The sequence below is a fragment of the Equus caballus genome, chromosome 1 (genome assembly GCF_041296265.1).
Source record: "Equus caballus isolate H_3958 breed thoroughbred chromosome 1, TB-T2T, whole genome shotgun sequence".
Lineage (NCBI taxonomy): Eukaryota > Metazoa > Chordata > Mammalia > Perissodactyla > Equidae > Equus > Equus caballus.
In genome coordinates, this window is record NC_091684.1 from 136,022,806 (window position 1) to 136,045,563 (window position 22,758).

At 51.6% G+C, this 22,758-nt stretch overlaps 1 protein-coding gene across 20 annotated transcripts in view; it reads left to right on the forward strand.

The window, feature by feature from the left end:
* The window catches only part of TLE3 (TLE family member 3, transcriptional corepressor), a 49,770-nt gene extending 40,746 nt beyond the window's left edge, over nucleotides 1-9,024 (forward strand). For 11 of the 20 annotated variants that reach the window (XM_070269416.1, XM_005602961.4, XM_070269462.1 and 8 more), the window contains 8 exons: nucleotides 286-485; nucleotides 1,293-1,369; nucleotides 2,183-2,432; nucleotides 2,802-3,049; nucleotides 3,931-4,078; nucleotides 4,894-5,044; nucleotides 5,906-5,982; nucleotides 7,049-9,024. In XM_070269416.1, coding sequence (XP_070125517.1) covers nucleotides 286-485; nucleotides 1,293-1,369; nucleotides 2,183-2,432; nucleotides 2,802-3,049; nucleotides 3,931-4,078; nucleotides 4,894-5,044; nucleotides 5,906-5,982; nucleotides 7,049-7,156 — 1,259 coding nt within the window. In that variant the 3' untranslated portion in view covers nucleotides 7,157-9,024. The remainder of the gene's footprint in view (nucleotides 1-285; nucleotides 486-1,292; nucleotides 1,370-2,182; nucleotides 2,433-2,801; nucleotides 3,050-3,930; nucleotides 4,079-4,893; nucleotides 5,045-5,905; nucleotides 5,983-7,048) is intronic. The other 9 variants (XM_070269483.1, XM_070269487.1, XM_070269505.1 and 6 more) reach the window with 1 other exon arrangement.
* Nucleotides 9,025-22,758: the final 13,734 nt, after the last annotated feature.

The window sequence follows — 22,758 nt, forward strand, 5'->3', positions numbered from 1 at the left end:
TCGTTGGTTCTGTGAGCCTCTGAACAACCCCCTTCTCTGGGCCTCTGTGTCCTGCTCTGTAAAAATTGGTGGGCACATCTCAGCGCAGCCCTTCTTGGGCTGTAAAGATGGAGATTCCAGTTGGGTGGGTTCAGTTTGAAAGGACTGCCTGGAAGAGGCAGCTTTAGAATGCAGGAAAGATTGCTGCTGGGCGGGGAGGCGGCCTGGTGTCCTGGCTTCGTCCCCAAAGGAGGGGTGGGGCCCACTCCCCTGGATGGCTCCCCTCTGACACCTGCCTCCTCGCAGCCTCGGCCCTGCGCACGCCCATCTCCATCACCAGCTCCTACGCGGCACCCTTCGCCATGATGGGCCACCATGAGATGAACGGCTCCCTGACCAGCCCCAGTGCCTACGCCGGCCTCCACAACATCCCGCCACAGATGAGCGCAGCTGCCGCGGCCGCCGCCGCCGCCTACGGCCGGTCGCCAATGGTGAGCTTTGGAGCTGTACGTAGACCTTTTGGCTGCTTTTTGGGGGGACTGGGCAAGGAGTGGGGAGCTGGTGGGGGTTGGGGAGGCACTCCTTGCACACCAGAGGGAACCTTGGGGGTCTCGTGACAGACAGCTGCCCTTGGAGGAGGGTGTTTATTAGAAACAAGTGGCCTTGGCCGAAAGGACACACGCTTAGGGGACAGCGGCCCTGGGTCCCACCCCCTGCTTGCTCGCTGGTCTCCATGTGACCTCACAGAATGCTGCTCCTCTGGGCCACCCCTTTCCATCTGGGAAGTGGGGCTCATCCCTGCCTCCTGGGCTCTGTGGGGAGGGAACCCCAAGATGTATCAGGCACGTTCCGCTTAGCGAGGGTTTGGCAGATGGGCTGGTGGTTATACAAGAATTGTCTCTTGTTTGGGTTGACAGAGCAAGGGGGCCTTTTTCAGGAGATAATTTCTCTTTACCTCCTATACCTGGGGTGGCCTCCTCTCCACACGACAGGCCTCCTGGGACACTGGGAACGAAGTGGAGTAGGACCCGCTCTGCCTTGTGGAGCTGGGAAGGCCTGGGTGAGGGTGGAGGATACTGGTTCAGAGTTGGGGGTCTGGACTGTTAGCCTGTCTCTGCCACTGTCCCAGGCAAGGCATTTGGCGCTGCCGGGCCTGTGGTGCTCCTGAAACGATGGGTCTTGCTCTGTTTGGCTGTCTCCCGGGTCAGAGGCAGTGGTGCCGAACAGGCAGGACCAGGAAGTGGAGGAGGAGGAGGCGGGGAGGGGATGGATGGCTCGACCCTCACTAAGGGCCAGCCTTGTCTTGCCTACAGGTTGGTTTTGACCCTCACCCCCCCATGCGGGCCACCGGCCTGCCTTCAAGCCTCGCCTCCATTCCTGGCGGGAAACCGTAAGCTTTGGCTATACTTGTATGCTTCTTGGGGAGGGCAGGAGAGAACACAGAACCCCCACCCCACCACCCTGTCCCCGGCCCTGGTGGTCCTCCCCTTGAGGAAGGTGTCTCCTTATCTGAGAGGCTCTCGTAGGCCAGGGTGCAGCCCTGAGAAACGGCTGCCTGGCCACACTCCTGATGGGCCCGGGGCTCTCTCGAAAAGTGGAACTGGAGGGGATTGAGAATGTGGTCACTGGGCTCCAGGAGAGAAGGAGCACTTCAGACGCTGGTGCCTCCTAACCAAATCACATGGGGCTGCCTGGCCTTGGGGGCTCCTTTGGGTTTCTGCTGGAGGCACCCCCAGCTGGCGCGCACAGTAGCTTGAAACGGCTGGCAGACCACACTGGCTTACCCCCCGGCTCTGATGTGTACGCCATGGTTCTTTAGTGGAGGCTGACAGATTTCCCTCCCTAATATCACTGGATCCTAAAGGAGGGGATGGCATTCAAGCTGGGTCCTTTCCAGGGTCAGCACGTTAGGGATTTCATAGATGGTGGGAAGGGGCATTCCAAGGTACCTGTGGGGCTGGTGGCCTGACTTGGAGCAAGGATATCTAAGTGAGAGCAGAAGTCAAGGTTGGAGTATTAAGCAGTCCTCAGTCTTGTGGAGCCACGCCAAGGAGGTTGGGGTCCTTGGGTTCCCTAAGTACTGGGGACAGGGCCCTGGAGGCAGGGAGGCCAGTCGCAGGGGGATGTGGGTCAATCTGAGCAGGACCTGTGGGAACCATGAGAGGACGAGGGGCGGCAGCAGTGACGGTTCTTGCTCTTCCAGAGCATATTCTTTCCACGTGAGCGCTGATGGCCAGATGCAGCCCGTGCCCTTCCCCCACGACGCCCTGGCAGGCCCCAACATCCCAAGGCATGCTCGGCAGATCAACACCCTCAGCCACGGGGAGGTGGTGTGTGCCGTGACAATCAGCAACCCCACACGGCACGTCTACACAGGGGGCAAGGGCTGCGTGAAGATCTGGGACATCAGCCAGCCAGGCAGCAAGAGCCCCATCTCCCAGCTGGACTGCCTGGTGAGGATCCCAGGGCTGCGGGCGTCTCTTCTAGCTGGCCTAGGAGAGCCCGGGCCAGGGGCAGGGCCCCGTTGAGCTGGGCTGGCTCGGCCGCATATTGGCTGGGCTACTGGTGGGGAGCTGGCCACCCTCTCCGAGCCCTGTTTTTGCCATCTGCAGGTGGGGGTGATACCAACTTCCTGGGGTTCGTGAAGAAATTTGTGGTTGTGGAGGGTGGTGAATGAGCAATGGGGCCAGCCTGGCAGCTGCTGTGTGTGAGGGCAGGCTGTGAGCAGTGGTGTAGAGGGTGCCTGGTGGCATTGGACGTGGCTCTGCTGGTCCCCAGGAGGGGAGGTGGGCGGCACTCAGCGCTGCTCCTTCTCCCTCCAGAACAGGGACAACTACATCCGCTCCTGCAAGCTGCTCCCTGATGGGCGCACACTCATCGTGGGCGGCGAGGCCAGCACGCTCACCATCTGGGACCTCGCCTCGCCCACGCCCCGCATCAAGGCCGAGCTGACATCCTCAGCTCCTGCCTGCTACGCCCTGGCCATCAGCCCCGACGCCAAAGTCTGCTTCTCCTGCTGCAGTGATGGGAACATTGCAGTGTGGGACCTGCACAACCAGACCCTGGTTAGGTGAGGCGGAAGGAGAGTGTGGGAGTGCCTTGTCCTTGGGAAGGTTGTGCTGGCCATGCCTGGCAGCGTTGCTGTGACTGTGGGGTGGCCAAAGCAGTGCAGGTGAGGGGCACCCAGGTGAAGGGACAGCTTGGCCTGCCTTGTGTGAGGGGGAGCTGTGTGCCACATGCTTGGCGTGGGCAGAGGAGGGAGGGCTCCTTGGCTCGGGAGCTTGCACGGTTCAGGGAGCTGGAGCTGGGGCAGATCTGGGAGGGTGCCATTCAGATGAGTGGGGACAAGCGCTGAGGAGGGTGGAGAACTGAGGAAGATGGGCGTGGAGACTGGAATAGAGGAGCAGTATCCTTGGACGCAAAGCTGCCGGGTTTGACTCCTGCCTCTGCTGTGACCTTGTGCAGTCACTTAGCCCCTGTGTCTCAGTTTTTCCTGTGGGAACGGGATCGGGAGGCACCGTCCTCAGAGTCAGGCTGCGGTGCAGAGGCTGTGGTGCCTGGCCGAGTCAGCTCTCAGGACACTTCGCCATCTTCATTAGTCATATTACCGTTTGGCTTGTTTATGGCCTCAGTCCCGCAATTCATGCAGGGCGAGGAGAATGGGTTAAAATGCCAGCTGAGGAGGCACGGAGTATGGGGCGAAGGAGGTCCCCTGTTAGGCGCCCATCCCCCGGGCCTGCCCTGGGCTCAACCCTTGAGTGGAGTGGGCAAGGGCCCGGGCCTGGCTCAGCTGCAAGCTCACCAACAGACCCTGGATGCATGGGGCACCCCCTTCTGTTTCCTCAGTTTCCTCTCCAGCTTAGAGGCAGAGCTGGCCTGCCCCTGGGACAGCTGCCAGCTTGGCAGGCAGTGGGTCCCTGCTTACCTCTCCTCCACATTTGGCCTTCCTAGGCAGTTCCAGGGCCACACAGATGGGGCCAGCTGCATAGACATCTCCCACGACGGCACCAAGCTGTGGACCGGAGGCCTGGACAACACTGTGCGCTCCTGGGACCTGCGGGAGGGCCGGCAACTGCAGCAGCACGACTTCACCTCCCAGGTGTGCGGTCCGAGATCTCCCCCCCCGCCCCTCCCCTCTCCCAGAGCACCTGTTCCCTTCCCTCCCGGGGTCCAAGTGGCCGGGTCAGGAGACCAAGGGGCCCCCCCAAGTGTTCATAGCAAATGGACCTGAGACCAACCTGAGCCATGTGGGAGGGCTTCCTGGAGGAAGCAGCAGTGGAATAGATTCGACAGGGCCTTGGAGTTAGACACACTTGACCTGACTGCTCACATCTGTTTCCCAGCTCCCCTCCTCTGGGGCACTGTGGCCTCAGTTTTCTCATTCGTGGGTGGGAGTAATAGGAGCTGCCTCAGAGGTCTGGCGTGAGCTCCTGAAATGGCCCCCTAAAAGCCTCAGCCATAAATAACCCTGGCTCCTAGAAAGCATTCTGTAAGGGCTAGCTATTATTATGTTTTGTTGTTTTTCTCACTCATTTTAATATTTTAATCTTACATATTTAATACTTCAGTGTTGCATTTACCCACTTTTTTTCTTGAGGAAGGGCAAAAGTCACAAAGACGGAGAGAGTGACTTTGAAAGTAAAATGTCTGTGCCATCTCTGAGTTATCTGTACCACCTCTGAGTTCGAATCCTGGCTCCTCCTTACTTTCTAGAGTCAGCAACCTCTCTGAGCCTCCACTTCCTCACCTGTAAAATGGGGGTGAAAAGTGACATCCCACCCCCTGGGCTGTTGGTCTGAGGGAGGGGGCGGTGGGGAGGTCCTGAGCCCTCAGGGTCCCTGAGCAGGGCCTTTGAGGAGCCTGGAGCTCTGGAGGGCAGAGGGTGCTGAGCTCAGTCTGCACCGCCCCCTGCAGATCTTCTCGCTGGGTTACTGCCCCACCGGGGAGTGGCTGGCCGTGGGCATGGAGAGCAGCAACGTGGAGGTGCTGCACCACACCAAGCCCGACAAGTACCAGCTGCACCTGCACGAGAGCTGCGTGCTCTCCCTCAAGTTCGCCTACTGCGGTGAGCCTCAGGGACGGGGAGCTGGGCAGCCTGGCCTGCTCTCTGTACAGATGAGGGGCCCAAAGCTTCCAGAAGGAGCAGAGCCCCAAGTGAGCCGGGTCCCTAGACCGGGCCTCCTGACCCCCACCAGTGTCCCCCCTCATCTTTGTGCTTCGCGTGCAGAGACTGCCACAGGGTACCAAGCGCGCATGACTGTCCTTGCTGGCCTGGGGCAAAGGAACAGGACTCCCAGCCCTGAGGGCAGTTCCTCCGGGGTGGAGATTACTGGCTTTGACAGCCGATAGCCCTGGGCTGGAACATCTGCTCCTCCACTGACTGGCTAGGCGGCCTTGGGAACATCTCATCCTCGCTGAACCCCGTGGGTCTTGCTGTGTGGACCAGGAATAGCACCGTGCCCGCCTGTGGCTTCGGGGAGGGTTGGAGCCTGGGCACGGGCAGAGCCGTGGCAGAGCAAGGGCACCCACCGACCACAGTCTTCAGCTGGTCACCAGACTCTTGGCTTCACCATTTCCAGTCCTTCCTGCTATCTTCCAGTAGGAGAATTGAGAAGGGCCAGTCCACCTTAGTGGCTTTCAAGAGTCTTTTGAGGAAGTGTCCTTGCTGCGATTAACTGCAAATCCTACCTTTTTCCATCCTCGTCCCATGCACCCCTCCCCCTTGATTGCACGGCAAGGCGTTCTCTGGGTGTTCACGTGTCTCTCATGTGTCTCGCTTACAAAATGCCTCTCACTAGCAGAGACTGGCTCTGCACTGATGATCGGTCCTCACCGCGTTTCCATGGCAGTCGGCCGTGTCTGGGATGGGTCTTGCTTTCATGGCAGCAGGGCACAATCTGACGCCTCCTTTGCCTCCCGCCTGCAGGCAAGTGGTTTGTGAGCACTGGGAAAGATAACCTTCTCAATGCCTGGAGGACACCATACGGAGCCAGCATATTCCAGGTACCGCCCACCATCCCAGAGCCCCGCTCCGTTCCGCCCGGAGTCAGGGTCTGTCCGTGGTGACGGGGGCTGGGAGAGCAGGAGGCAGAGCAAGACCTGCCCCGGCCCCTCGAGGCCCCCACCTGATGGAGGTCCCAGATGCGTTCTCCAGAGACAGGACTTGGCCACGTCAGTGGGACACATACCCTGCTGCTAATGGCATCCGACCCCTGAGGGCCAGGGCCTTTAAGCAAGGAGCCCTTGGAGGATTCCTAGAGCAAGGAAAACGCTCCTGGCCCCAGCCCTTGTGCTGGGCGTGTGCAGGAGGCGCGCTGGCAGTTGAGCGTAACCAAGCAGCTTTTTCTCAGAGCAGTGTTACCTGATATTCAAGTCAGTTCGTGTTTCATCTCAACACTTTGATGCAAGGAGAGAGGTGGGGCAGGAGAAAAAGGGTCCAGAACAAGATGGGAGAGAGGGAAGGGGCTTTTTCAGGACCTGGGGTCTCTCTTACACACACTTCTTCACTCATACACACGCACACACAATCGCTCTCTCGCTCTGACAGCCAACAAATCACTTTCCGGACCTGTGCTGGAAATGTCCAGTGTCCAGAGTGTCACACACATAACTTTCAGAGTCTCTCTGGTCACACTGGATGCTTCAAAACTCGGGTGCAAATCCTCTTCTTAGCTCCCCAGGCTGAGGATCCGGCCTGCTGACTCCTGCCCCAGCTCAGAAATGTTTCCTCCTGTTTGTAGCTCCGAAGAGAAGCTCGTGCTAAAGAGTTCTGTTGGATCCTTACAATTTCCCTAAGGTCCACCTTGGACCCTGGGGATGAGCTTTTCCTCATGGAGGAGCTGTGGGGAGGGCAGCCCCAATGGGGAGGCCTCTCTGGGCTGCGTGTGCCGGCCTCGCTGTGTGTGCTCGAGGTCGCGTGTGCTCGAGGTCACGTGTGCCCAAGGTCGGAGCCCCAGGGCGGGTAGAGGGCAGTTTAATTCCGAGAGCGTCAAAACGGTATCAACTACTGAGAGTGATTCCTATCTTTTTTTCTCCCCGCACCCTCCTGCCTCTTGTCTGCCTCCTCCAGTCTAAGGAATCCTCGTCTGTCTTGAGTTGTGACATTTCGGCGGATGACAAATATATTGTAACAGGCTCTGGTGACAAGAAGGCCACGGTTTATGAGGTCATCTACTAAACAAGGACTCTAACAGGGCTGTCAAACTCTGGGAGAAACAGACTCGGCTGTGACAGGGAGACCCCGGCGAGGGGCCCTGAGGATGGCGGACAGGCGCGAGCAGCCGAGCGTTCCGGGCTGCGCTCTGGCAGGCGGGGAGGGCGCGTGCCCCGTCACCGCCTGGACTCCTGGGCATGGATCGATGTGTCTCACAGACTCCGATGGATTTCTCTCCTCCTCCTCCCCCTTCACAATCCTGGCAGATACTACAAATAGATTTATTTGGAGGCTCGTGGCTCCAGCTCCCCACAGACACCCTCATGAATCTCTGTCTGTCCTTCCCTTTTCTTTTGACCTGTGCCCCTGCCCAGGGTCGGGGACACTGGAGTGGACCACGTGTTTGTGCTGGGGGAGGGGGGACCTCATTTTCCTGATTGTGCAGCGCACAAGATTTGTGAAAAATGTAAATAACAGACTCCTATCTCGGACTGATCAGTGGGGGAGGAGGCCCCTTCCCACCGGAAACGCTAGCCGTGTGTTCGCCTGCTGTATTTGTAATCCACTCGTGGTGGTGGCCTTTTTTTTTTTTTTTTTTTTTAAACAGAAGTTCCCATCTGGGAAGGGGAGGTAGGGAGGGGGTGGAAGGGAGAAAATCTTGGGGTGGAGGAAGGGAGCTGCAGCTGGTCACCAGGCTGACCATAGGTTCCCCCTGGAGTGAGTGCCGTCCATCTCCGTGGACTTGGGGGCTTGGGTGGGACAAGTGCCAGGATCGAGCGCCATGCAGACTGCGCTTGAGACAGGGGCCAGCCTGGGCCTACAGCAACAGAAATGGTCAGGTTCCTCCGTGGCCTCCTGTGCGCTGCCTCTTGCCCTCCCTCCTTGCCCTCTCTCAGGTGTCTGACCCTCTCTCTCCGTCTCTCTCTCTCCTCCTGGCCTCGGGCGGTCTCTCTCTGTGGTGCACACTTGGTTATTGTGATGAGATGGAAGTCCCCAGGAACTCCATCTCCGGCCCTTCTCAATCTTCAGACACAACCTAAAAAGGACAAAAGTTAGAGGAAAGCATAGCAACTCAGCTCAGGGAGCTACCAGAGAAAAATAGCAACTGATGTGGGTGCTTTTTTCTTTTTAATTTGAATAAAAAGAATTAGAAGTGATGTCCTTTCATAAAATGCCTTCTCCCCCTTTCCTGCCTATGCCCCGTCCTCTCTCCCCAGAGAGGAAAAGTATATTAACCTGCAGGGTTGTGGGTCTGAAAGGATCACCCCCACCTGCCCCCTGGGCTGGCACCGGGGTCCAAGGGCACGTGGGTGGGGGTGGGGCACACATCTGGCACACTGTGGTGACTTCTTGCCACTTTCAGTCTCTCTTGAGCCCAGACAGGTTACAGGTAGAATATTGTCTTCTGCGGGTGCCACTTTTTGGTACCAAAATGTTCTGAGGTATTAGGATTTGGGTAGGGTTTTTTTCCTTTTGGTCTTTCGTTTTCTTCTTTTAAGGAAAAGCTGAAGGCCGTCGTGAGTCCTGGTGGTGGGCTCTCCGAGGATGTAGCATATGGAAGATAATTTTTATACTGCATTTTTATGGATTATTTTATAATGTGTGGTTCTGTCTAGTGAGAAGGAAGAAGGGGCCCCAGTGAAAACAGCCGTCTTCGGGGACGCAGAGGCCACCAACTGGCAAGGCGCCCTGTACCTTTCTGAGCGGGGTGGGGGGGGTGTCTAGAGTCCCCCTCTCTCTGGGTCTCGGATGTTCATCTGCCACCTCTTGTTAAGGCTCCAGCCACAAGGGAGGGGGAGGGTAGAAGAAAGTTGATTCCTGAAGAAAAAAGAAAATGAAAAGTCATTGTAATGAGCTGTTTTTATATTTTTAAAAGTTACTATTTAAAGGTTGGTTTGATTGTTGTGTTTTAATTGCCTCCTCCCCCCACCCATTTTGGCAGTCCTCCCCAAGAAGAAAGCCAGGGCCACTGTCACCCTCACGTCCTGGCTCCTGGGCGATTTCCTTTGTCATCCATAAACATGAGCTCCTCTCATTTCAAAGCACTTTGCGTGCTGCCCCCAGCCCCTAAAAAGTCTGACTGCGTGAGAGTGAAGGGGACCCTCCCAACGCTGGCTGCGCAGCCTCTGTAGTCTCGGCACCCGGGAGGGAGGGGTGGGTTTCCTTGGGGCAGACAGACAGGGCAAAGTTCCCAGAGCGGAGGGCCGCTGGTTATCACCAAAGTCTTGTACAGCTGTCAAGTGCAAAACTTTTTGGAAAAAAATGAAATGTGATGAACTTCAAGTGAAATTGCAAAACGTCTGAATGCTGGGGCCCTGAAGACCTGCGTCATTTTTTTAAGCTTAGCAAGTTTAGCTGTTGGGGGTGCCCTTGATCTCCAGGTCACAAAGGCTGTTTTTGAAGGCTACCGGAGGAGGGGTTTGCGGAAGGGGCAGGACAAGCAGTGCGGGCCCGGCCCCCAGAGAGGCAGGCTGGGCCTGGCGGGCTTCCCAGCTCCTGGATTTCTTGTACCCATTAGCAAAATATCTCCAGAACTAGGGCCTAACATGGCGTCCAACTCCTTATTTTGTCACCCTCGTCATAAATCAGCACAATCGCCTGCTGTTATTTTATACAAGAAGAGGAATTTAACGTTTGAAAAAAGGACAATCAGAATAAAGCGCACTCTTTATTCTAAGCCGGCAAGGACAGCGGGACTGCATGCACAGAGGGGTCCTTTAGCTGGAGAGGGGCTGTCCTCAGGCCTATAGAGGAGAGGCCGCCAGCAGGTAGAAGGCTGGCCTGAGGCTGCAGCTTAGCCGACAGCTTTGTCTTGTGCTCGTGGCATGGACTTGGGTAGAACGTCACCCCTTTGGACCACACTTTTCTTGTTTGTCCAGGTCTGCACATTGCAGCAGAGGGCGTGAGGGCCAGATGGTAGGCTCTGGCCAGGAAATTCTGTGTGTGCCCAGGACTTGCCTGGGGATTGCCCATCGGTGCCAAGATAGGGTTGGAGTTGAGGCCGTCAGGCCCCAGGGGGTGAAAATATCCCTCAGTGAATGCTCCAGTCTTGTCCCACTGGGAGTGAAGGCCAGTGCTCTTGTCATTTCTGAGAAGGAGAGGCAATCTCCGAAAGGCTGTTATGCCAAGATGTCCTCGGTACAGTCAAGGATAGAGAGAGGACCACGATCCAGTCCCAGCCCTAGAAGCTCGCAGTGGAGGGTGAGGAGAGACAGTACAGCCCCTTCGTTGGACCTGTGTCAGTGATGTTGGGGACACATCCTCCAGTACCAGCTGTGAGCGCCTCCACTCCTGCCTGTTCTCACTGCCACTGTCCTTAGACCAGCTCACCAAGCCTCTCCACACTGATGCTCACACTGTGCGAGCTTGCTCCTCTCTGCCTCATCCCCAACCCCGCTCCCTTCTAACCACTTCCACTCAGCTTGTTAGAAATCAGAAGCCCAGCCCCCGCTCAGTCCTGTGGAAGCCCAGTCTGCATTTTAATGATCTGCAGGTGATTCCTCTGCACTTGCATGCTTGTGAGCCGCTCTTCTAGTCCACAGGGAGGGACCCATTCATGGTAAACATTCCACCTCCCATCCTTCATTCCCCGAGGCTGCCCCTGTCTCCTCTACAGGCTGACTGAAGCCTTGACACCATTTCTCTAGCATTTTTAAAAGTCACTCCCTAACTATTTTTCTGCAAAAATTCAGGCTCATACCAATCATAGCATTTGCAACGTCTCACCTCACCTATTTGCTTGTCTGCCCGGCTAGACGTGTCTCCCTGGAGGGCAGCGCACAGGACTTTATGGACCCAGGGCAGTACTAGTGAATCAGTGATGAGCATTCGCTAGCTTGAGATTATCCTGTTTCTCAGGGCGAGTGGGGCATCTGGATGCTCAAAACTGAAGCCCGGAAAAGTGAAATGACTTCCGAGTTCTTTCGGCTCTGTTGTGCTGCCTTTGCTCAAAGCAAAGAGATCTGTGTAAAGAAATGGGGCATGGCTGTCAGGAGCCAGCTTTCATGGTATTAGTTCATATCAGATTATATACATGTCCAGGTTGCTCCTAGCAGCAGCCAACCAGGCCACCCTTCTGGCCTCTGTCTGAGTCACTGCCCATCCCTGTTCCCCACCCCTAGGCAGCCCAACCCCAGCAGGGACAGTGACTGTCCTGACTTGTGGGGTCGATGGGAAGGTACAGAGATACAGGGAGCTGGATGCTGGCGCTGGAAGCGTCCTTAGCAAGACTGTTAATGTGATGAACTGGCCTGGGAATATCCTGGAATGATGGAGCGTGAATTTCTTTTTCAAGAACACCGTGTTTGAAAGTGAACATTATTTTTTTTTTTTTTTGAGGAAGATTAGCCCTGAGCTAACATCTACCGCTAATCCTCCTCTTTTTGCTGAGGAAGATTGGCCCTGAGCTAACATCTATGCCCATGTTCCTCTACTTTATATGTGGGATGCCTGCCACAGCATGGCTTGATAAACAGTGCGTAGGTCTGTGCCCAGGATCTGAATTGGCAAACCGCGGGTCACTGAAGCGGAGCACCTGAACTTAACTGCTGCACCACTGGGCTGGCTCCGAAGATGAACGTTATTTTTAATATAGAGTATAGCAAACAAATCTGATTAACCTTTTTTAATTTGCATGGTTAGGCATCTTGATTTTCTTATGATAATATAAAATGTACTCTGTAAAATGTACCCATGAAGCATTTTTAAACATTTTCACCAAAATTGGATCTTTCATATTTGAAGAGACATCTAAACTCAGCCCCTGATTTTATAAATGGGACAATGAAGACCCAGAAAGCGCCAGCGGCTTACTGTGAGTCCCAGCGCCTGGCTGAGATGACCACTCACACCTCTCCCTCCCCTAAGCACCTAGCACACTCAGGGAGGGAGGACGGGAAGCCAGCCAGGAGCTGCCCCGCGGGCAGGACAGAACAATTCTGTCTGGAGGGTTAGTATCAGGGGTGAGACCTGCCCCTTCTCCAACAGGACTGGTGAGGAAATTCCTCACAGAAGGGAGATGGCCCACAACAGTCATGGAAACCAGTTTCCTGCCTTGAGAACATCCTAGAACTCCCCCACCCATCTTGCCCATGCTTCCATCCACCCATCCATCCCCCGTCACCCACCCACTCATCCACTCATCTATCTAGCCATCCTTCTGTCCACTCATTCATCCAACCAGCATTTATATGGTGAGAGTCTAGTATATGCCAGTTTTGGTTCTAGGTGTGGGGACGCAAAGATCGATAAGGCACGATGCCTGCCTCACGGACGGAGCTCTCAGCCAACTGGGAAGAACGTTACATAAACTGACAACTACCACACCATGAGACGTGAAGGCACAAATCAGATGTCGCAACACATAGCTGAGACATGAACCTGGGTGTGGAGTCAGCGAGGGATCCCTGAAAGGAGCGAGCTAAACTGAGGCCTGAAGAATAGAGTTGTGTGCCAAAGGCAGGGGGGTGAAAAGTGTTCCAGGGGGAAAAGGAACAGCATGTGCTAAGGCCTGGGGTAAGAGAGGGTGCGAACCTACCCTGAACCCCTTCCCCACCTCGTCTAGTCCTCGCTCTTCCCCTGCTCTAGCTTCAGTCCAGCTTGTTTACGTCCCCCTTCCTGCTGCCTCTCTCTGACTAGTCTCCTCCATTGCAGAAGCCAGGCTTTGATTCAGACCAGCAGGTTGGTGACACTCAGGAGAGGGGACCTGGGCGGAGGCCAGAGTTCTGGCCTGAGCCAGAAAAGGCAGGGGAATGGGCAGGAAATAGAGGGGGCGGGCTGCAATTCAGGGGCCAAGAGGATGCCTGTGCTGACCCCAGGGCTCTAGGTCCCCAACACAATTGGCATTCAAAGACCTGGGGGTCTGTGCACTGGATCGTTGGGCGTGGTCCGTCCCTCCTCTGGGAGGTACACTCACTCAAAGCTCCCCAAACCCTCACAGTTCCCTTCACTAACTGCACGTCAGTCCTCGTCACTCCCCCGCTTGGAGCCCCTCACTGGCTCTCTGCACAGCACGGTGTCTAAAATCCTTAACTTGTCCCCAGGCCCAGACCCTGCTTCTCCAGAGTCACTCCTCTCCTCCTGTTGCAGTTTACACACCAGTCACACACACCTCCAACGCCCTCAAGAACAATGCTCTCCAGTTTTAGGCTTTTATGTGCTTCTCTTTCAGCCCAGAGCGCCCTGCATCCTTCTTTGAACCCCTGCTTAGTCTTTATGACTCAGCTTGGGTTTCACTTCTTCCAGAAAGCCTCCCCTGACCCCCACTCCTCTTGTCTGAGTTGAACGTATCTCCTCTGTGCCCTCAGAGCATCCGCTGCCAGCTCTCTGTAGCACATACTAAGCATGGTGTATTGTGACTGTGACTCTAATGATATCCTCTCTCCTGCTGTCCCCTTGACCCTCCAAGCAGACAGTGAGCTCCGGGAGCAGGGACTGTGTCTTGTATCTCCAGTACTTAGCACATAGCAGGTGATCAGGGAATGCTACTTGAATGAATCAGTGAGTGTGTGATGAAGATAATAGCTAATATTAACATTGTCTAATTCCATACTCATAACTGTCCTATGAGGCGAACGCTATTATTAGACTCATTTTATAGATGAGGGAACTGAAGTCCAGCTTGCCCAAGGTCACACAGCTTGTAGTGTTTGTATGACGTTGCTGGATGGATGGATGGATGGATGAATGGATGGATGGGTGGGTGGATGGGTGAATGAATAGATAAATGGATGGTGCACTGTCTGCATCATTAGGATTGGCTCAGAAGCTTGGAAAGAACTGATCCCACAGGTAGAGGAGGACATCAGTGATTTGAGATGAAGAGCATAGAAGGGAAAGTCAAGGGACAAAAGTGTCCCCTGCCCAACTTAGGCTTTCCTCACATCCATTAGGGTACATTTGTCAATGCCAACAAGCCACAGTGTGCTCACCCTGACCCTGACTCTGAACTCCCCTCCCAGGCAGATCAGACAGGGCAGGGCTGATGGCTCAGAAGTGGGCCCTTGGGACCTCCTAGACTGCTGAGGCCAGAAGAAAGAGTGGGAAGAGGCTGTGACCTTGTCCTTCTGGATATCAAAGACAGAAGCTGCCCTGAGCAAGTGTTCACTGACAATAGGTTACAAGCCTTGAAAACAGCAGATCTGGAATTTCCAATTCTGGTGAATGAAGCAGCAGCCAGCTAATAAGGATTCCATTTAACCATGTGGACAAACATGTTGGATAAAATTAAAATAAAACAATTTTACTAGCCTCCCTTGAAAGAAAAGAGAATCCTTTAATGTTATAAATAAAAGACCTTAAAGGTAGGGTAGGGAACTCCCAAGCTCAGAACAATAAGCAAAAACTACATAAAGCAAAAAGTGACAGAATCACAAAGAGGAGTGGGAGGTTCTAACATACCACTGACAGAAACTGGCAGATCAAGCTGGAGAAATTTAGGAGGATGCGGAAGATAACTCACATGCTTGAGACACAGAACCCTACAGCCAACTCCTGAAGAGCACAAACTATTTTCCATCACACCTGGAAGGCTTAGTTTTACCAATCAAAAGAAGCAAATAACACATTTTACAAAATTCAACACCTATTTATGACTTTTCTTAAAGTACCAAACTAGGAATAAAAATTTCTTTAGTCTGACAGTGGACAGCTAACCAGACCAGCAGCCAGTAATAGATAAAAGTTAAGTTTTAGAAGCATTGTTTTGAAGTCAGACAAGAATACTCATTATTACTACTTCTATTCAACATAGTGCTGGAGGCTGCGGTAATGCAACGAGACACAATAAAAGAATAAATAAACAAGGTACAATGATTGAAATGAGAGAAACAAAGTTGTGATTATTGCAGGTGATATGACTATACATAGAAAATATATAAACAATTAAAACAAATAAGAGAGTTTAGTCAAGTTGCTGGATCCAAGATCAATATTCATTAATCAATAGCATTCCTATTTATAAACTAACCAATTAGAAAATGTAAAGAAATAAAATGCATTTACAATAGCAATAAAAACTACCTATGAATAAATCTAAGTAAAGCTACATAAGACCTTTATGGAGAAAAATTTAAATTCTTTTGAAGGAAATAATTTTTTTAACAACCTGTATAGATCATAAGCTATACCATATTCATTGATAAGAAAATTCAATTTCATTAAAAAAGCTGCCTTTCTTATCAATCTATAATGCAATGTTAAACAAAATCTGAATGGGATGTTTTCTATGTTATTGATACTAAAATTTATCTGAAGAGTAAAGAACCAAGAATAGTAAGTATAATTTTGGAGAGGAACAAGAAAGGAAGACTTGTCCTCCAGATATCAAGTCTTACTGTAAAGCACACAGCAGGAAAGTGTGCTCTTGGTGCATGTAACAGACAGACCAGTGGAACAGAATAGAGTCCATAAATAGACCTCCACATAGATGAGAATCTGACAATGACCTCGGTGGAATTTTGTACCAAGGAAGAAAAGCATTATTTAGCAAACAATTCTGCAATAACAGGCCATCTTTATGAGGGTAAAATGGATCTCTATCTCACACAATATGCAAAAATAAATTCTAGTGGGATCAAATTCTTCAAACTTTTAGGATAAAATGTTAGAGAACAACCTTAGCAGTCTGAGGAAAGAAAGGATTATTGAACAAGACACAGAAAGCAAAAGCTATAAAACAAAAAAATAAAAGATCAATTTGACTACATTAAAATTTAAAACACCTGTACAGCAAGAGATGCCATGCAGTTATAAAACATGAAAAAATATAAATGTAATACTTAGAACTGACAAAGAAGTGGTATCTGCAATATGTAATGAATTCTTCCAAATCAGGACATGAAAACAAACAACCCAGAAAAATGTGTAGAGGACAGAAATAGGCGATTCACAGGAAAGGAAGCATGAATAGCCGGTAAACATGTGGAAATACCCCATCTCCATAGATATCAGGCAAATGCAAATTAGAAAAAGAAATTGAAACAGAACCACTCAGTCCCATTGGATTGGCAAGTTTTTGAGTTTAATAATATGAAGCTTCCATGAGGATGGGGAATGACGAGTATGTCAAACACTGCTTGTGGGAGCATAATTGGGTCACCCTCTTTGTAGAGTGTTGACAATAGCTGGTAAAGTAGAAGCAGCGCAATCCTATGACCTGGTAATTCTACTTCCAGGTCTGTACCCTAGAGAAACTCTGACACAAGTACACAAAGAGATATATATGAGAGTTTCATTGCCCCACTGTTTGAAGTAACAAAAATAACTGGAAATAACCCGTCCACTATTGGGGAAATGGAAAAAGAAAAATCTATGCACTTTCGTATAATGAAATTGTATACAGGCACTGAAATGCATAAGCTAGATCTTTATGTATCAACTTGGGTAAATCTGAAAAACACAAAGTTGTGTGAAAAGAGCAAGTTGCAAAAGGAAATATACAATATGATACTATTTATGGCAAACGTAAATCCACACGAAACTGCTAAATTTGAACATATATATACTAAAATATAACAACACGAGTGGAAAGAACACCTCACGCCCCAAGATAATGGTTATCTATGGGACGGAAGGAGGGGAAATGAGGGCCAAGTAGGAGTTCAGCTTCACCTATCACATTTTATTACCCTGAAAAAAACTGAAGAAAATGTTAAAATGTTCACATTTTAAAAAATTTACTTATTTGCAAGGAAAGATTCACCCAGAGCTAACATCCTTTGCCAATCTTGCTCTTCTTTTTTTCTCCCCAAACTCCCAGGACACGGTTGTATATCCTAGTTGTAAGTCGTTCTAGTTTTTCTATGTGAGCCACTGCCACAGCGTGGCAACTGACAGGTGGGTGGTGTGGTTGCACGACCAGGAAACAAACCCAGGCTGCCGAAGGGGTGAGTGCCAAACTTTAACCACCAGACCATCACGGCTGGCTCAAATGTTCACATTTTAAAAATGTGTATGGTGGCTTTAGTGGTGTCATGTTATTTTCTGTTCTTTTCTACATGTTTGAAATATTTCACAATTAAAGATTAAAGAAAGCAAGCCAGAAAGACCAGGACTTGAGAACGAATCACCCTGACCATAGTTTCTGGTGACTAAAAGGGGAAGCTTTGGGCATGTCAGGGGACAGGACTGGGGTAGGGGTGCCCAGTAGCAGAGGAGCCAAGCTCACCACGTCATCTTAGCTATGTCACTGGACTCTCCAGTCCTATCTTCTCATCTATGGAGTGATGCTTAAAGACTGGATGAGCAATCCCTGGGTTCCCTCCAGCCTAGATATTTGTGACTATTGATTTTGTAGGTATGCAGGGGCAATTATCTCAGGCAGAGACAACATGGATTAAATTTTTAAGCTTTTCATTATGATACAAAGTAGAGAGAAGAGTATGGTGAATCTCCATGTGCCCATCATCTAGCTTCAACAGTTACCAACTCACAGCTGATCTTGTTTTATCTACACCCCACCTATTTCCACCCAGCCACCACTACTGAAGTATTATGCAGCAAATCCCAGACATCTCATCATTTAATTAGTAAATATTTCACACTATCTCCAAAAGGTAAGATCTATTTTAAAAATATAACCCAAATACCACTAACCCACCTAAAGAAAATAATTTCCAGTGTTATCAAATATCCAATCTGTAGTCAAATTTCCTCAATTGTGTCAGAATTTTAAAAAGGAAATTTGTTTGTTTGAATTAGGATCCAAATAAGGTCCATACAAAGTGACTATAATTGATATGCCTTTTAGGTTCCTCCTTCATATCTCATTCCCTCTCTCTCTCTCTCTCTCTCTCTCACACACACACACACACACATACACACACACATTTATTTGTTGAAGAAACACAATTATTTGTCCTTAGAGTTTCTCACAGTCTGAATTTTGCTGGTTGCTAAATGTAGTTAAATCTTGGAGCCTGATTAGATCCAGGCTTGATTCCGATCAATGAAGAATACTTCATTAATCCATCAGGAAGCACATACTATCTAAATGTTTCTCCCTTTGTATGTTAGCAGTCACTGATGATCATTATCTAGATTCATAAATTCATTAGGGGCTACAAAATGTTGACATTTTAATTCTATCACTCCTTCTTCATCTATTTGCTTGAACACTGCTATAAAGAGAAACTGCCCCTCATCAACCATTTGGTTAGCTTAAAGTATAGTTTAAATGCAGGCTAAATGCTTCACTCATTTGCTTTACTTACAGTTTTGAAAGTAATATGTTAGTTTCTAACATATCATTATGAACTTGTGGATTTAAACATATTTGATACGTTTCAGTCAAGTGTAGTAATCCTTATTGCTTCTCAAATCATCCTGTTTTAGGAAGCCTCCTGAAGATGCCTCCTCAGTCTTTTTGATATGACTCTGGTCACCTTTGATGGCTTCGTTGCTTTCTGGTATAAGACAACATTCCTGGCTCATCGTGTACATTTTCTGCCCTAGATCTAGAGTTGACGATTTCTCCAAGGAGCCCTAGTTCCTTTTAGTGGGAAGTGGCGTTTAGAGACCATAATCTGGGGGCCGGGGTGCTTGACGTTAATGGATTGGTCATTGTTTTTAGATCCCTTCAGTAGCAGAGCTAAGAAATGTGTGTGTGGGGGGGTGCATTTACATATTTGTTAAAGATGAAATTCATCATGAAATCCAGTTATAATTCAAATTCAGGGTTGCAGGTTTTTACTTAACTTCATTGATTTTCTATCTGAATTTCATTTCAAAGCAGATTAAATTCTGAGTGGTTTACATCTAAGTGAAAATGAAGTTCAAATCCTTCCCTCGTTTTATCCATTGGCCACTTGCCTCATTCTCCAACAGGACTCCAAACATCCTGAAGGCAGAGATCAAGTTTGGTTCACTCTGCATTCCAGGTTCCCAACAGAGTAGCTGTCGCAGGATAGGTGCTTAATAAATCGTTATTGACCGCCTGAAAGAATGATGCTGTCCGTGAAAAGTTTCCCCCTCCTTAAATAGAGAAGTAGAGTGAATGAAATCTGAAAATTCAGAATTTGAAGCCAAGCCTGTCCACCCATCCACCCACTCATTAATTCAGTACTCTGTATAGACAGAGCATACCCAGTGTCAGAGGCCAGGGACATGGGATATAAAGAAGAATAGTCAGTGCCCCTAAGCAATGCACTCATTAGTGGGGAAAACAACTCGAGCAATTAGAACAACTATGAAATGGTGTTGTTAATAAATAGTGGCCTGGGCAGCATGCTGCGGGGCTCCTGAGGAGGGGGATCAGGCAACTCTTAGAAGGTAAGAAGGGGAGGTCTCCGTGAAGGCTCTGCAGAGGAGATCCCGTGTGTCCTGGGTGTTTAAGGATGCACAAGAGTTGTAGGTTGAGAGAAGGAAAGGCGTCTCAGACGCACTGGTCCCTGAGTCGCCCGCCCCTCTGTAGTGCTGAGCGGGTTTGCTCCCGGATGGCTGAAGGTTTTGCAGATGCCTGTGCTGGGGCTGGGGGCGACTGCTTGGAGGACCCCTAGTGTCTCCCTCGAGGAGGCCTCAGGAGAGCAGGCAGGCAGAGGGAGGAAGGAGTGGGGGAGGGAGGGAGCCCACAGGAGCTCTGCAGAGAGGCTGCCCCTGGGTCCAGAGCATCATTCAGAAACTGCCAACTGCTGTGCGTGCACTATGGAGACGGGCTTGTTTGTCAACGAAAGTCATTTGCATTCGAGCTTGTTTGGGGACACACTCCCTAGTCCCTAGGAAGCCCCAAACACAGATGTTCCCCAAGATTCTACAATTGACTCACCATCACCTTTTCATCAGGGTGAGGCACCCTCCTCTCGCCCTGCTGGCCCAGTTCCAGGAGCCACAGCTGTCAGGTCTGACTCCTGTCCCCCAACAGGAGCAGAACTACCCCTGCCACGCGGCAGCCCCTGGACCCAAGCATCAAAGAATTGCAGCCATTTGTAAACGACCATCCAGGGATTTTTGCCCTGGTTTACTAAAATCCACCAGCCTATGAGTTACTCACTAATTTTTCTTTAAATAAATTCACTCTTTAAGCCTAAATATTAGTATTTAAAAAGGAAACTTTACATCATTATCCTAAATGGATATCACTCACCTTAGGAAAGTCTCCAGAACAGTAAATGCAATGAAAACAAGTCTAACCACTGTGCCTCCCAGTCCTTCTCACTCCCTCCTGGTTAAGGGAAGGGAGACAGCAGTGTTTGCGGGTGTTGAGCACCCGTCAGCATCCAAGTGAAGCTTGCTCCTTGACCCAATCAGAATGCTGGACTGGGGCTGGGACTGGAAAGGGAGTGACTTTCCCACTCTGCGGGTCAAGCATTTTCAACGCCTCTTCATCTTACTTAAAAAACCCTTCCCCATACCACACTTTGGGAAGCCAGATTGAGTCCAATGCCCCCATTACAGATGGGGAAACTGAGGCCCAGAGAGCATAATGACTTGGAAGTTCCAAGGAGGCAGGACCACTGTCAGCCTTGGTCCCTCTGTGTCCCTGGCTCCCTTTGCAGAATGAACGAATGAATAACCTCGCACAGTCCTGAGTCAAGACTGAAACTAAAGCCCAGGTTTCTTGACTCGAGCGTTTTTTGCATCACAGACTTCCCGGCCGCCAACGCCTCTCCTCAGCTTCCTCTTTCGGTTCTTCTCGGGGAATTCCAGGGACTGCGCATCTCTGGCAGCGTGGGGTGACCCTGCCTGGACCTCGCTCTTGTACCGCCTCTCCAACTGTCCCTGCCCCGTCTGACCTGCCTGGGAGCCAGAGGCGGGGAGCACACAGGGGGCTTGTTGTGCACGGACTGAGGGGCACCGATGGATGTGGGAGAGGCCTGTGCTAGGCAGGTGGCCCTGTCCCTCCTCCTTCCCTCCCTTGCTCTTCATTCTTAGGATGCTGATCTCTGCTCCCCGCCCCCCCCGGCCCAACCCCGGGGCTTGGTTCTGTGCTCTCCTGAGCCCATCCTCAGGAGGCAGCCATTTTGTCACCTCCTTTCTGGGCCACCCACCCACCCACAGACATGCAGCATCCATGCAGTCAGCCCCGAGACTTCAGAGATGCTCAAGACCCAGCCCTTGCCGCCACGTTGCTGCCAGATGGAGATGAGGAACAAATGAGTCCCCAGATGATCCCAATATTCCAGGGCACTAGCACAGGGGTGTGGGAGCACAGAGGAAGGACGCCCACCAGGCCTCACGGTCAAGATGGCTTCCTGGAGGCGGGCATGTCCAGGTTTGGTTTTGAAGGACAACTGGGATAAGAAAGCCCAAAGGAGGAAGGGCAGTGTTTCAGTCTGTGGAATAGCATATGCAAAGGCCCTGGAGTGAAGATGAGAGACGAGGGTCGAGGCAGAATCCCTGAGGGGTCAGATGTGTCCTAAGAGAACCAAGGAGCCACTGACAGTTTAGCGAAGCCCACTTGTGTGGGATTTTGGGATTAAAAAACTCTAACTGTGGCCTTGGGCAGGGCTGTGGGGAGGCGTGGGTGTCAGATAGTGAGCAGCATGGACTCTACCATGGTAACCGTGGCCTCAGAGTCTGGCACAGCCAGAAAAATGTGCTGGGTGAATGAGTGCCAGAACAGCTAGGGGAAGAGGGCCCTAAGCCCCTCCCTCACCTCCCACATGCCACCCTTCCTCCACCCACCACCAGTCAACAGGGGCCCAGAAGTGAGACTCTTCCAGACCGGGGACCGCCGCATCTGCTAGTGTCCTGTTTCCCGTGGCTGACAAGCTGGAGGCCCACTGTTCTGGTGGGATTAGTGTCATTGCTGCCTCTTGAAAGCCATCTCCGTCCTCCCCATCCCTCCGCCTCGTGGTGACGCAGACCCCAGCTGTGGCCTTCTGCCCCCTCTCTTCTCTCTAGTCCCTCTTGGTTGCCCTGAGCAGAGGCCGCCATGTCTGGGTCTGCTGTCTGTTCATGGATGGCCATCTCCCCCACCCCCAATACGCACTTTCCCAGCAGCCCTGCCCTGTGCCTAGTGTCCTCTGCATTGCTCCCATGGGCCCTCCTGTCACCACCCTTGACTCATTCTGGGGTCCCCAGGGTCTCAGGCCTCAGCCTGCCCCTCCCATCTCCCTGCAGTCCAGGCTGGCCCCCAACTTCCCAGCCTCCCTCTCTGCACATCCCCGGGGAAAGCTAGAGAAGATGCTCTTTTAGGCTCTGCCCCAAGCTTACTGTAGGTGATCCCTGGTGCATCTGTGCCTCAGTTTCCGCATCTGGAACATGGGGACAAAAAACAGATCTCAAAATCCCACCCCCTGCCACTGGGGGCACAACCCCAGACCAGCCAGCTCCATCTCCTTTCTGCCCCCATCCCAGATGTTGGGTTTCTGGGCAGCAAGCATGTCTGCAGGGAGGGGTACAGGGGCGCTTCCCGGGTGCGCCGTGCTCCCGGTGGTCCGGCCCGTCTGAGCAGCTCTCTGCCGCGTGGTCCCCCGGGTAGTGCGGGGCGGCCCTCGCCCCTTGGCGGCCCCGCGCTGAGCAGATGGCAGGGGAGGCAAGCGGCCGCGTCAGCTGCTGTTATCTCTGGCTGACGACACGGAGCGTAAATTTTGTTGGCGACACTCCCTCCTGCCTCTGCATGCCACCAGCTTTAATCACTGTAATTGAGTCATAATGAATGATTGTGTGTTCGCATTGTCTGAGCCAGA